The sequence below is a fragment of the Meles meles genome, chromosome 12 (assembly GCF_922984935.1).
Source record: "Meles meles chromosome 12, mMelMel3.1 paternal haplotype, whole genome shotgun sequence".
In the NCBI taxonomy this organism is placed as follows: Eukaryota; Metazoa; Chordata; class Mammalia; order Carnivora; family Mustelidae; genus Meles; species Meles meles.
Window position 1 is genome coordinate 88,322,503 of NC_060077.1, and position 14,427 is coordinate 88,336,929.

Consider the following 14,427-nt stretch of genomic DNA (forward strand, 5'->3'; position numbering starts at 1 on the left):
TGAAGGACATCAGCGAAAATCATTCAGAATATATAATTTTTAAAGGTAAAGATATTGGGGGCGCCTGGGTGGCTCAGTGGTTTAGGCCACTGCCTTTGGCTCAGGTCATGGTCTCGGGGTCCTGGGATCGAGTCCCGCATCGGGCTCTCTGCTCGGCAGGGAGCCTGCTTCCCTCTCTCTCTCTGCCTGCCTCTCTGCCTACTTGTGATCTCTCTCTGTCAAATAAATAAATAAAATCTTTAAAAAAAAAAAAAAAAAAAAAAAAAAAAAAAAAAAGGTAAAGATATTGAATGCTTTCCTCATAGGATTGAGGATAGGACAAAGATATTCTTTATCACCAACACTATTCAGAATTCTACTTATTCTACTTAAGGTTCTGATTTGTGTAATATGGCTAGAAAATAAAGCAAAGTCATAAAAATTAGTAAAAACTGAGAAGCTAAGATAAGGTACTTAGAAATTCCTATGAAATCTGTGAGAAAACAACCATAACTAAGTGAACTCAGTGATGTTTCAGGATAAAAATTTAATATGCAAAAATGTGTTTGTATTGGTGTGTATGTATAAACATTATAGAGATTATATATATAATATATATATACACACATATATATATTACACACAATATATGTATACACACATATATATTATATATATATATTATACACACACACACACACCCATGTATATTAGGAATGAGCAATTACAAAATGAAATACAAAAGTATCACTTATAGTACCATCAAAAACAATCACATACTCAGGGATAAAACTGGCAATATTTTATAACCATACCTCTACACTGAAAATTAAATATTGCTGAGAGAAATTAAAAGATACTTAAATAAATGGAATAATAAACGATGTTTATGATTGCAGTATGCAATTTTGCTAAGATGTTAGCTCTCCTTAAATTAACCTGTAGATTTGACACATCCCAATAAAAATCCTAGAAGTCAGACATTTTTTTTAAACTTGAGGAGACAATTTCAAAATGCATTTGGAATGAAAAGGCCTAAGACTAGCCAAAGTATCTTGAAAAGGTGGAACCAAGTTGGAATGGGTACCCTTTCTAATTTCAGGATTTAATGTAAGACAGCAGTCAAGACAGACAACAGGCAATAGTCAATGGAACCGAATAGAAAGAAAATGATCCATACGTACGTGGATTAGTAATCTTTGACAAGAACACCAAAGTCCTCTTTCACAAGCTAATTTGTAATTTCAATGAGAAAAGGAAAGTGTGTTAATAAATAGTTTTAAAGTGACTGGACATCTATAGGGGAAGGAATGAACCCCAACCACTACGTCACACTACTCAACTATCAATTTAAGGTGGGTGTGACTTTGAAATAGACCAACATTTCTTTTATAAAGCACTGTGAGCAAACTATAAAAAGAAGTAATTTGTACTTCATCAGAATTTAAAACTTTGCTCGTCCAAAAAGCACGATCAAAAAATTTTAAAAAGGAAATAAAAAATAAAAATGGAAAGCCACGAATGGGGAAGAAATCAGTGATGTGGTGAAGCTGGATGTTCCTAGTTCACAAGAACCTAGAACAGGCAAAAATAAGAGACAATGTTAGAAATCAGATCAGCGGTTGCTTCTGGGGCGTGGGCAGCTGGAGAATGGCATAAGGGATCTTTCTGGGGAGCAGAAAATTTGTGTATCTTAATGTGCTTTTGTCAAGACTGAAAGAACATTATAATTAACACATGAACATTTTGTTATGTTTCAGTATAGTTCAATATACCAGTTAAGGTAAAAAATAAAATGCTAAGACTGCTGTGAAAAGTGTAGGAGAATATTAAGTTTCTTTCTATTTATTAGAAAAATTAAAGAAAACTATTTTCCACTCTCTGGACTTCCATAAATATTTTAAACAAAATTAATAAAAATCTGAGATGAAGTCTTTCTAATAAACATGGTAGGAGCAATTTCTAGTATATAGAGTTCTCACAATCAATTCAAGTAACAGTAAACTCAGTTTTAAAAAAATTCTGGCAAAGGACATTTATATAAATGAATATATAAAATAGATATTTTAATTGGAATATATATTGGTAAGGAACTTCTGGAAATCAATTTGGCATTGTCTGATTCGTAAAAGAGTTTCAGGCATTTAATCTAATGATTCAGATTTTAGTGCCCAGCATAAATTAATAATTGATATTAAAGTGATCCAAAACTTTATATAAGTTTATACTTTATGTAAGTGTACTTACATAAAGTTTATACTTCATAAAAGTTTATAAAGTTTATATAAGTATACTTATATAAAGTTTACAAAGCTTATACTTTATATAAGTATTTATAATAATACTTATATATATACTTTATATAAGCATACTTATATAAAGTATACTTTATATAAGAATAAAGTAAACCCTATGACTGAAAATGAAATGACTGAATTATTTTGCAAATTGAGCTAAAATTGATTATTTTACTGAAGCTTAATTTATGTTAGACAAAAGTTGGCTTAACTTTAATATTCAAGTAGATAATAATTATTAAATAAAATATGGCATAGCTATACAGTGGAATATTATGTATTCGTTAAAAATTATACCCCCAAGGAATATTTAACAGCATCTGAAAATTCTTACACAACAATGAGTACAATATAGATGGTTCAATACTTTGTATTTAGTTTAATCACCACTGTATGTGAATATATTTGCATTATGAAGATACACTGTTACTTTAATGGAGTTGATCTCTGTAAGGTATAATAGCAGTTGAGTTTATTTTATGTTTCAAAGTGATTTTATTTACTAGAGTGAACATGATTTACTTGGAAATGCAGATAAAATTCAGTCAATTTTCTTTCTTTTGTTAAAAGAAAGAAAAAGAGAAAATTAATAAATGGCTGGGGGATTTAAAAATATGGCTTTAAAAAAAATCTTTTTTTTTTTAATTTTTAAGTCCTGCCAATTGATTGAAGAAATGCAGGGATTCCAATTCATAGCGGCCATGAACAGATGGCATCTGGCAACTGAATTTACTATGGCCACATTATAATAATATAAATTTTGACAAATTTCAGTACCATGGTAGAAATGAATTCCTGAAGGTTTCCACACATTTTGATGAGTATAAATCATGCTTTGTTTCACTGCTGGTATAACTGCATTAAACAGATATCAGGATGTGTCTACATGTGCAAATATCTGCTTCCTCATGTGGTCCCATTTCTAAAGCTGCTGAAATTGAAGGCTGGCTCCTGCAATATCCTAATATTAGGGAAATTTAGAGATAAGAATATAAAGTTCAGAATGATCTTGAAACATCTCATTATTTTCTGAGTAATACTCATTCTGTTTAATTCTTTAGTACTTCATATAACTTAAGAACAAGGCAGATTGTATTCAAAAATGGGGTGAACCTAGAATCCAAACTGAGATAAATACTCAGTAATAAATTCCATACTCCGCAGTGTAAGGTCAGTTTCTCAAATACCAGATTCCTGTGGATTTATTCATTACTGCTTAATTTTAGACCAATGGCTATGATCCTGGGACTAAATAATATTTAGTGAACTATTTAGTAATTCAGTGTTAATTAAATTTTATGTTTTGAATCGATATGTAATAACTGTGAAAAAAGAGCAGAGAATGGGACTTTCTTGCTCTCTCAAAAATGTACGGCAGCCCCAGAGCAGGGGATGATGGGTTAAAAGCATCACAAAATTCTAGAGATCAGGCTGGCAATTAATTGAAGAAGAGTCTTTGAAGGTCTTTCATAGGAGAAGGGCAGGAAGGAGGGACACATGCCCTCGCAAGCACGATGGAAGAAGAGAAGCAAGAGAACTATTCACAGAGTTTGGGTTGTCTGCCACATTGGGAGAAGGACCCCTCATCCTGCCCCTGCTGATGGAGCCGTGCCCAGGCTGGTAGACCACAGCAGTGTGCCAGAGAGTTCAGGGGACAGCTTGAGCTTGGAGGGGCAGTGGTTTCTGTTTCCACTGTGATAAATCTGAGGGCAGGATGCAAGATACAGGCTACCGCTAACTATTCACGATAGACAACTAAGAAGATAAAGATCACCAACTAGACGAGATACATTTCCACATTTGATAAGACAACCAAGTTTAGAGCTTTTAATGAACCAGCTGCAGTAATAAATTTCAATTTAAACAAATGTTTTCTATAAATAGTAACTTTCCTGATCACATGATACTTAGGGGAAAAAAGAGTAGAATTCTCTTGCCAGAAGAAAAATCTCATTTAAATGTTTAAAGTTATTTTGTAAATAAATAAATAAAGTTCTTTTGAACAGTAAGTTGTATATACAGTGAGTTTTACTTCATGGAATCACTGGTTGATAGAAACCACTAAGTGAAATGCAAATTATAAATAAATTAGCCAATTATTTATAGCTGTTACTAATCATTACAAAACCAAATTTTATATATGCTATTATTTTATTGTATATTATATGTAATTACTAATTTTCTTTAAGTTATTTAATTTAATAATACCTACAGATTTTCATTAATGAACTTCGACAATGGTTAAGGCTTGTACTTTCTGGAAGACTCCGGAATCGAAATTCAGAACATGAGGGAGGTCGCCAGTGAGCTAAAGAATGCCTTTAGTTTAATGGGGCTTCTCCTTTTGAGCTACACTTGGATTTTTAAAATTTATTTATTTATTTATATTATTAAGTTCCGTTAGCCACTGTACAGTACATTATTAGGTTTTGATGTAGTGATCAGTGATACACTTGGATTTTAAAAGGAAGAGAAAGAAAAAGTGTAGGAGCTCACACCCACTTACCTGAAGTTAACTATAAAATTAAACCTACTATTTAATTTATAACCTCTCCCCATGGAACACCTGATGGGTTTTAATATTTATGGATCTCTTGGTTTCCGAATATTTAGACATAATACTTAGTTCCATGTTCCATCTTTTTTTTTTCTTACCCAGCCTTCAAGTCCATAACTTCTGAACCAGCTGGAGAAGTAGAATAGGTAGAGGGAGTATGAGTATTCTGCAATCAGCTGATGATTAAAACTTACCAGAAGCCTTCTTTGAAAAAAAGGAATGAATAGGCATCCAGTCCACATTTCCCAAATTTATCCTAAGTAACTAAGATACTAAAGATGCATTTTGTGTTCACGTAGTCACAATGCACTGAACGTTCACTATATGCTAGATGCACAAAATTATTTAATACATAAATTCCAAAAGCCTATATTTTTAAAAAGACTCTAATTAATTATATGGGAGCAAATGAATTTGTCTCTAGTGTGACTCTTTCTTTAAAACCAGTTTTCCATCTCCACTGGTACAAGATGGAAGTTATTAAGAAACTGGCCAAAGAGCTCACCATCCAGTGTGTTCTGCTTACTGATTTCTACTCGCTCGATAATGTTTTGTTTCATGTTAGAAACTGCATCTCTGATCCTCCCTGCAACCCCTCCATGCTCCACTTGTCTCCACCTGTCAGGCTCAAGCCAATAGCTATATTTGGATTGTTCCTACCCCAAATCAGATCTATTTAAAACCTCATTGGAGAGAAAGGAAGGTTTGGTTCTTCTCAGGGCTGGTGGCCCATTCAATCTCCACACATCACCGGGGGTCTCACTCTGCCTTTTCCAAGACATTTCTTCTGAGGGTAGCCACCCTTTGTTGCCAGACCTTGTCCAGCTCAATTTGACCAAACTCTGTTTTGTGGTCGCCTTGAAACTGTTCTTGTGGTTGCCACCTTAACTCTGGTCCTGGGCCTTCTGCATGGTCTATTCCTTTGGACCTCCTCATCTAACCATAGAGTAGAAGTGGCCTTACAAACACAACTGCAGAGTCCATAATAGTAAGCATCTTTTTGGACATGACAATTCGTTTTGCAAATATCTCACCTTGCTGTTGTTTTTAGCCACTTAAAGTTATGCTTTCATGAGTACTTTATAGTTTTCTGAGTACAGATTCTTTGCCTCTTTGGTTAGGTTTATTCCTAGGTATCTTATGGTTTTTGGGTGCATATAATAAATATTTTTAAGATTTTATTTTTTAAGAGACAGAGAGCACAAGCAAAGGGAAGGGAAGGGGCAGAGGGAGATGGACAAGCAGACTCCAACTGAGTGTGGACCCTGACATGGGGCTCAATCCCAGGACCCCAAGATCATGACCTAAGCCAAAGTCAGAAGCTTAACTGACTGAACCATCCGGTGCCCCTTATTATCATTATTTAAACAGCTAGTTTCTGTGCTTGCTTTGGCAGTGTATGTACGAAGCAACATCACTTTATTTGAGTAAAGATTAAGGGACAGTTTTGAATTAAATGTGCTGGTTCGTTCTACTACTTTCTTATTTAAAAGCCTACCTTTGTTTTCTACTGCTGAGAGAGTTAATGTGCTTCAAAGTTACCTGGAGTTCTTGTTTAAGCACAGATTTCTGGGTAGTCTTCCACTTTATTGTTTCTGATCCAGTAGGTCTGGCTGGGGCTGGACAATTCACATTTCTACTTCTTCCCAGAGGTTGTTGATGCTACCTCACTGGGGACCACACTTTGAGAACTGCTGGTTTGCAAAACTCATTTTAGAGTATTGCCAAGGAATTAGTGGCATTAGAGGAACTGTGAGGGATGCTTTTGAAAGTGATGGAATGTTCTAGTAGAACAAACTAGCACATTTAATTCAATAAGAGATGATGAGACAGTGGCTAAAACACCTGCTTCATACAAGTATTTCACAAAGTGAAACATTTTAAAAAGTCATTTTGGGGCAGCAATTTTTAACTATTCCATATTGAAATGGTCTTTCCAGTGGAAGCCATAACAAATTTTAATGAAGCAACATATTATTAAGGACATAAAATGCTTTACTCACAGCAAATGCAGAAACATTTTTTTCCATGACAGTGAAATCAAAGAATAATTTACTTGATAACTTGGGCTGCCTTCATCCTCTGCTGGATTAAATTTGTCTACTTTTTAATTGAATCTCAAATCCTTGGAAATTAGCCATTAGGATAAGATGGCTTTTGAAAACTTAAAAATTGAAAATAAAATTTCTTAGAATAATTCCTTTTGTAGGATGAGAGAAATAGTATCAAAAGGGAGGTTGGAACATTCCAAACCATAGCAAGAAGGGGATAATGTGAGTTACTAGGTAAGACTAGGAAAGTAGAAGGTAGCAAAAAGGATTGGAAGGTAATATTTCACCTGCTTTACATAGCCTGCAGCTGGCCCTTGGAAAGACTCCCTCAGAGCAGGTTATCCAATTTCTTTGTATTTGCAAATGCACTTCACTGATTTTGACATTGAGAGCCCTACATCATGTGAATCTTATTAAATCCAATTCATTATTTTTCTGTTTTTCAGTTCTGTTTCCCCAGTGTCCATGGTGATGATTGTACTCTTTCTCTGTTTACTTTTTCTAGGTTTTATCTGCTAACATTAGAGCACACAGACATTTCAGTGAAAAGGCAATGGTTCTTTTGAGTCCTCTGTAATAGCCCCTAGGTTATAGGTAATTTACGATATGTCATCCATCTGGAGGACAGGGTCTTCGATGTCAGGGTTATTTTTTTTGCATGTTCCTTCTTTTTTTTTTTTTTTCCCAATATGAAACTATGGGTGTGAATATCAAGAGTCAGTGCGGCGTTAACCAACACTAAAATGGCTACTGATGTTTATTTCAATATTTTGGAAGAAGTGTTATTTCGGGGGCGCCTGGGTGGCTCAGGGGATTAGAAGAAGTGTTATTTCTTGACATTTTGGCAATGATTTTTGGTTGCTATCTTCAGACTCTAACTGATGGAGAGGAAGGAATTTAGAGGAATGTTTTACGTTCCATTTGTATAAGAAATGTTTTACCTGTACACAACAGATGCCACGGACATATGTTTGCTTTCAAATGTAAAAGCTGAAAAAGGGTCTTGACCAAAAAGGTCCTGACCAAAGAAAAGAAGATTTCTATTCAGGCATTATCCGTATGTGTGAGTCACTCTGTTGGGTCCAACTTTCATTTACACTCTTCCATGAGATCAGGCCCCTTTGATTGGCTACTTGCAATGCCATTAGAGTGGAAATTGTGGTGGCAATGTGAGTGAAGTCTTTAATGCAAAATATTGAGATTTTACTTGATTGAACACAAGAATTTTAAGATTTATAGAATATATATATACACTTTTTATTGCAGATAATTAATGGGACAGTTATCTTTCTTCATTTCTTCAGCTATATAACTTATCTTCTTTTCCAATGTGCAGTCCATATACATATTAGTTTTATGGGTCAATGATCTAAGTAAAAAATTGAATCACTAGATTATTTTGGTCAAAAATATCTAGACACTTGAATATAAATATTGTCTCTATGGTTACTGTATTTCAAGATATTGTGCTTAAATTCAATTTAACCCATTTAGATCTGATTTTTTTTTTTGCATCAGCAAAGCATTACTCTGCAAAGTACCTGCCACAGAAAGGATTCTTTCTATTATACAGACAATTCCAACCTAATACCAGCAAACATTCAGTGTTTAAGATCGTGGCATTATGATGGATTGTGGCACATTCCTAAACATACCAATCCTTTTTCAACTGCAGCTGCACCATTATGCCTCTCAAAATCATTAATTCAAGAGCACTGCCTTTCAAACATGATTCACAATTAAATTCTAACTCACAAAGATGTATCTGCCGGTAATTCTTAAACTTTTTGTTATTGTGACATTATTTTTTTAATAATTGCCCAACTCTTGTGGTGCATATTTTCATGGAGTATATTTATTTCATTCATATAGTTAACCAATATTTATTACTTATTTACTATAAACCAGGAATACAGTGCACGAATTAAAAATATTTTATAGGACACTTGATAGGTCATAACAAGTTCTTTGCTTCCTGGAAGTTATGAACTAAACTTATTGTTTATAAAGTGCATGTAATCTATTTAAATGGAAATCAAGGGCTGCAAAATTTTGCAGTAGACTTTGAGATACACAAAAAATTATAAAGCAAGGTTTCAAATCATTGTCTAATAATCAGAATTTTAGCTCTAGAATCTCCGAGAATGAAAATGGCTCTCTATGTGTTTTTATTTTGCTTACCTAAAGAGTATCTGAAGTCCCAGAGAAAGAAATCATGAATACTAGCAATTATCATAGCTGAATTTGACTGTCGACACAGTGTATTTTGAGAGTCAGTCTAAGTGTACATTAAATACTTCACAACACAAAGGTAAAATTGAGTAAATTCCTGCTTAAATTAAATAAGACATTCCTTGCAGGAGTCAGGTATATGATATGCATTTAAGACTGTGTGAAGAAGCAGACTATAAGCATCATTGGGGCAGAGACCTCACTTAGCTTTTTTCCTCATGTTTCCATTGTGCAGTTTAACCATTTCCTCCTCGTCATAGAAAATGCAGGCAACACAAAATATAGAATGAGTGAGAGAATGAACAAATGAGTAAGAACATTTTAATTAGCTCATTTTCTCAGGGTAGTGTTTTGCATTGCATAGCAGTGTTCCCAAGGGACTTGGTAATGCTTTCTAAAGGCTGTAGGTAGGTACATAAATTAAGACAGTGCTACTATCAAGAGTCAGATCTCTTTTCACTTAATTTGCTCCATTCCTTTTTTTTTTTTTTTGCAGAGAGATTCAATGTGTATCTTATGCCTACACCAAATCTGGATATTTATGGTGAATGCACAATGCAGATCACTCATGAGAATATCTATCTCTGGGATATCCACAATGCCAAGGTCAAACTGGTGATGTGGCCTCTCAGCTCCCTGAGGAGATATGGACGGGACTCAACGTGGTTTACCTTTGAGTCAGGAAGGTAAGCTCCAAGTGCCACAACCAACTGCAGGAGGTGGGTGACAGACACCTAAAGGACAGGTTCTGTCCACTAGTGCCCAAGGAGGACCACCGTTTTTGGAAAGTGTAGAAATCACCAATACATAATTTCTTCATATTTTTGTTGATAATATGAATAAAATGTATCAATTTTATAACAGTTTAATTATCCTATTCAAAACAGTTCAGTCTTTTACACTGGCCTCACACTAATTTCAGAATAATTTTAATCTTGCAATAAATTTCATGATATTATTACAAAACTATATTTTTGGTCTATCCTATAATATTTCAGTGCAGTAGGATTCCTGTGAAATTGAACATGTCCTTACTAGCATTATTTTTGTGAGTTTTTTAATAAGCAAAAATTTGAAAGGAGTTTTATATTAAATTGTTGATATATTACTTTTTAGGTTTCAGGTATGTGAGTTCAGTATTCATTTATCCAGATTTCTATGTTAATAACATTAATTAAGTGTAAATGTTAACTCAGAGTTACTGATGCAATGTTGGCAAATCTATAATATATGAAATGCACAACCCAGATTTTAAATAGAGTATGTCAAAGCAAATACATTGGTTTCTTGGTCATAGCATACAGTTGGAATCCATAAATATCTTAAATGAATGCTTGTTTCATAATCATTATTTACAGACCCGAGTTTAGACATGAGCTTCAACCAGAAAAATGAATGTCTTTGTGCAGTGACCCTTTGTGATGTTGTTGTCACTCATCCAAGACAAGACCTACTTAAATTCGGGGATTCTATATAAGAGATGTTTAATATATCAGTCTTCCCACTGGAAACATGATTTATTCATTCTGAAATTGAATCCGTGGCATTATAAGACAAGTATAGTGAAGTTTTGTTGTACTCGATATAGCCATTTTAATTTCATAACTTTGTTCTTACAAAACCATTAAATACTTATTCAAGGTCAGGTTCTAATAATATCCATCTAGGTTAGGCCAAAGCCATATGTCTTTTAAAATTTTAAGGAGAGGGAAAAAACCTGAGCTGAGCTGAAGTAATTTTACCAGTCTGGACCCTTTTGCCTAGGTAATATTAAACAATCTCCCACAATGATTTCTCTGAGAGCCTTCAATTCTATGTCTACTTAGTGGCCATGAGTTCACTAAACTGTCTATTTTCAGTCTGCCTGATACTGACAATGATAATAGTGATCACATTCTAGATAACTACTAGGAAATAAAATGTTTCTCAAGAAAATGAGTATTTTTAGGCATATACACTATTTTTAAAATTATGTGGTTATGAAAAAGGGATTATAACTTATTCGCTGACCTAAGGTTTATGAAACACTTTTTTTTTTTACTATCCATAAAAGTTAGTGTATGTTAGAAAAAAGTGACGGTTTATTTTCATATGTCATAACATTACATCCAGAATTTCCTTCTTTGGATATTTCTCCTAGGTATTCCTATTTGCCTATTTTTTTAATATTCATTATTGACATAGAATTGATATACAATGACTTGACAATTCTGTGCATGACTCAGTGCTCACCATGATAAATACGTCACCATTTATCATTATACAGTGGTATTACAATATTATTGACTATATTCCCTGAGCTGTACTTTTCACTTCCTTGACTCACGTATTTTATTTTGTAACTGGAAGTTTGTACTTGTTAATTCCCTTCACCTATTTCTCCAATTACTTTACCACCTCCTTTCTGGCAGCCATCAGTTTGTTCTCTGTATTTATGCATCTGCTTAGGTTTTTTTGTTTGTTCATCTGTTTTGTTTTTTTGTATTCCACATATAAGGGAAGTCAGATGGTATTTGTCTTTCTCTGCCTGACTTATTTCACTTAGTGTAATGCCCTCTAGGTCCATCCATGTTGCTGCAGATGGTAAGATTTCATTCTTTTTTATGGCTGAATAATATTCCAGTGGGGTGTGTGTGTGTGTGTGTGTGTGTGTGTGTGTGTGTGTGTTTCTTTTTCCACTCATCTACCATTTGTGAATGGACTTTTGGGTTGCTTCTATATCTTGGTTATTATAAGTAGTGGTGTATTAAATATAGGAGTGCATGTATCTTTTTGACTTAGTGTTTTTATTTTCTTTGGATTAATACCCAGTGGTAGCATTATTGGATCATATAGTATTTCCATTTTTAATTTTTGAGGAACTTCCAAATGTTACCTCTCTAGTCCCTCATTTCAGAAGGCACCTACTCAGGATTTTAAATAACAAGTGAGGTTTTTTTTTTTTCCTTTTCGGGTGGTTATGTAGAACTTTTGCTCCATTTGTACCTGTCACTAGTTTTTCCCAATTTCTTGCTTCTCCAAAGTCCTTAAGGGGAACATACTGGCTCTCCACAGGTGATGAAATTGATATTCTGGACCAAAATATCAAGCTAGCTGATAGGCAGCTTGTCTTATCTGACTGTCAATATTCATTGGTCTTCTATGATCTTTGTAATTTTTAATAATTTTAAGATACATTAAAAATAAAATATCTCAGAATAGGTAAGGCCTGTAATCCTTAAGGTTTTTCTGTTTTATTTTTGTTTTGGTATTTGTTTAGTTTTATTGGTTTAGGAGAGAATTCTTTTCTATATTTTTTTTGTTTGTCAGGATAACTTCTCAAAAAGAAAATAATATCTAAAAATCATCTTGACATACACACATGCCTACCTGCCCTGGGAATGAGAGAATGAGATTTAGGTCGTAGCTCCGTCACTTGTTAATAACTTAGCATGGGCCATTTGACCCCTCTGTCTTCAAGTTTTCTTCTTTGTATTAGAAGAATACTTTTTATTAATACCTACTTACTACTTCCTATATCCATTTAGAGAGTTTGAGCTTGTGAATATAAAGCAGCAGATGGCACAGTCTGTCTCTAATGGACATTTAAGAAATCAAGATTATGTACTCTTCCTCAGAAATGATGTAACTTGTGTTTTTTCCGCTTGCTGAATGAAGCTTCTACCTACCTGTAAAGAGCTCTATTCTGAGAGAATTCTGTGAAGATATATTCTTCGCCAAACACTGGAAATTTGAGGAGAGATAAGCCAAGCAAAAAGCTTCGGAGAAGCCAGCATTCAAATGCTGGAACGATCATTAGAAACTTGGCGTCTAAGACTAAAAATCAGTGTTACCTGTCATGAGTCAGGAATTTGAGAAGAAAATGGGACTGGTACAGCAAGACTGAAGTACAAATAAGGGGAAAATACTGAATGGCTGTCTTTATGCTAACTGGTGCTTGGAGCATAATTTTATGGGTTACTAGGTGCCTATTTCCTTGAAGCGTCAGCAGATATACAAGAACTCCCTAATTTACCATGCGTAATACTTTGGAATAAGTTACATTCCAACAGTATTGCCTGTGGGAAAATCAGAGTGTAGGGCAATGAAAATTAAACTTCCTTACCCTTAAGTAGATTAAGGGAAAAATCTAAAAGAATCTCGACAAAAAGCTACTAGAACTAAGAAGTGAATTTAGTGAGGTTACAACATATAAGGTCAGTATAAAAAAATCAATTTTATTTTACATACAAGTAGTGCATAAATGTTTTGAATAACTCTTATAATATCTTAAAAATATGAAATATATATAGGTTGCTTTAACAAAATGTGTGTGAGACCTTTACATTGAAAAACCACAAAATATGCCTGAGAAATTAAAGAAAACCAAAATAAATGGAGATATATGCCACATTTGTGAATTGGAAGATACTATATTCATAAGATAATAATTCTCTCCAATTCAATGTATAGATTCATTGTAATCTCAGTAACAATCCCAAAAGACTTTTCTAAATTAAATGACAAGTTGATTCTAAAATAAAATTGCAAAAGACCTAGCATAAGCTAAAACAATTTAGAAAAAATATATTTGATGGATTTCTACTGCCAAATCTTAATACTTGTTATAAAGCTACAGTAATCAAGACAGTGTGATATTGACATAAGGATAGACCTAACTATCACTGGAAAAGAATGAAAGGTTCAAAATAGACACCACATATATGGCCAATTTATTTATTTTTTAATATGCTGTGGTATTTCAATATGAAAAAAAAATGGTGCTGGAATGACTGGATACCCATTAAGAAGGAAAACCAACAGCTCTTTACCTCACCGCCATGGACTGAACTGTGCCCACCTCCTCCCCCTGCAATATTCATATGAAGTCCTAATCCAAGTGTGACGGTATGTGGAGATGGGATCTTGGAGCCTTCAGAAGACAGTTCAGTGTAAATGAGATCATGAGCATAGGGCCATCATGATAGGATTAATGTCCTTTTAAGAAGAGATACCAGAAGGCTTGTTTTCTCTCTCCTGCCATGGGAGGACATAGGGAGAAGACAGCCATCGACAAGACAACAGAGTCTTCAGCAGAAACTGACCGCGCTGGCTCCTTCATCTTGGGCTTCCAGCCTCCAGAACCAGGAGAAAATAAATCCCTGTTCTTTAAGCCCCCTGTCTGCAGTATTTTGTTATGGCAAGTCCAGCTAATACACTCCATCATACCCCCTCAAAAAAAACTCCAAATGGATATAGACTCAAACATAAAAGCTAAAATTATAAAATTTATACAAGAAAATATAGGAAAATATTTCTAACCTTGAAATAG

General features: G+C 34.1%; 1 protein-coding gene across 1 annotated transcript in view; it reads left to right on the forward strand.

Annotated features, from left to right (window-relative positions):
* DOK6 (docking protein 6) overlaps window positions 1–14,427 on the forward strand; it is a 371,423-nt gene that overhangs the window by 219,649 nt on the left and 137,347 nt on the right. The window contains exon 5 of the mRNA XM_046025994.1: window positions 9,613–9,802. Within this exon, the coding sequence (XP_045881950.1) occupies window positions 9,613–9,802 (190 nt within the window). The remainder of the gene's footprint in view (window positions 1–9,612; window positions 9,803–14,427) is intronic.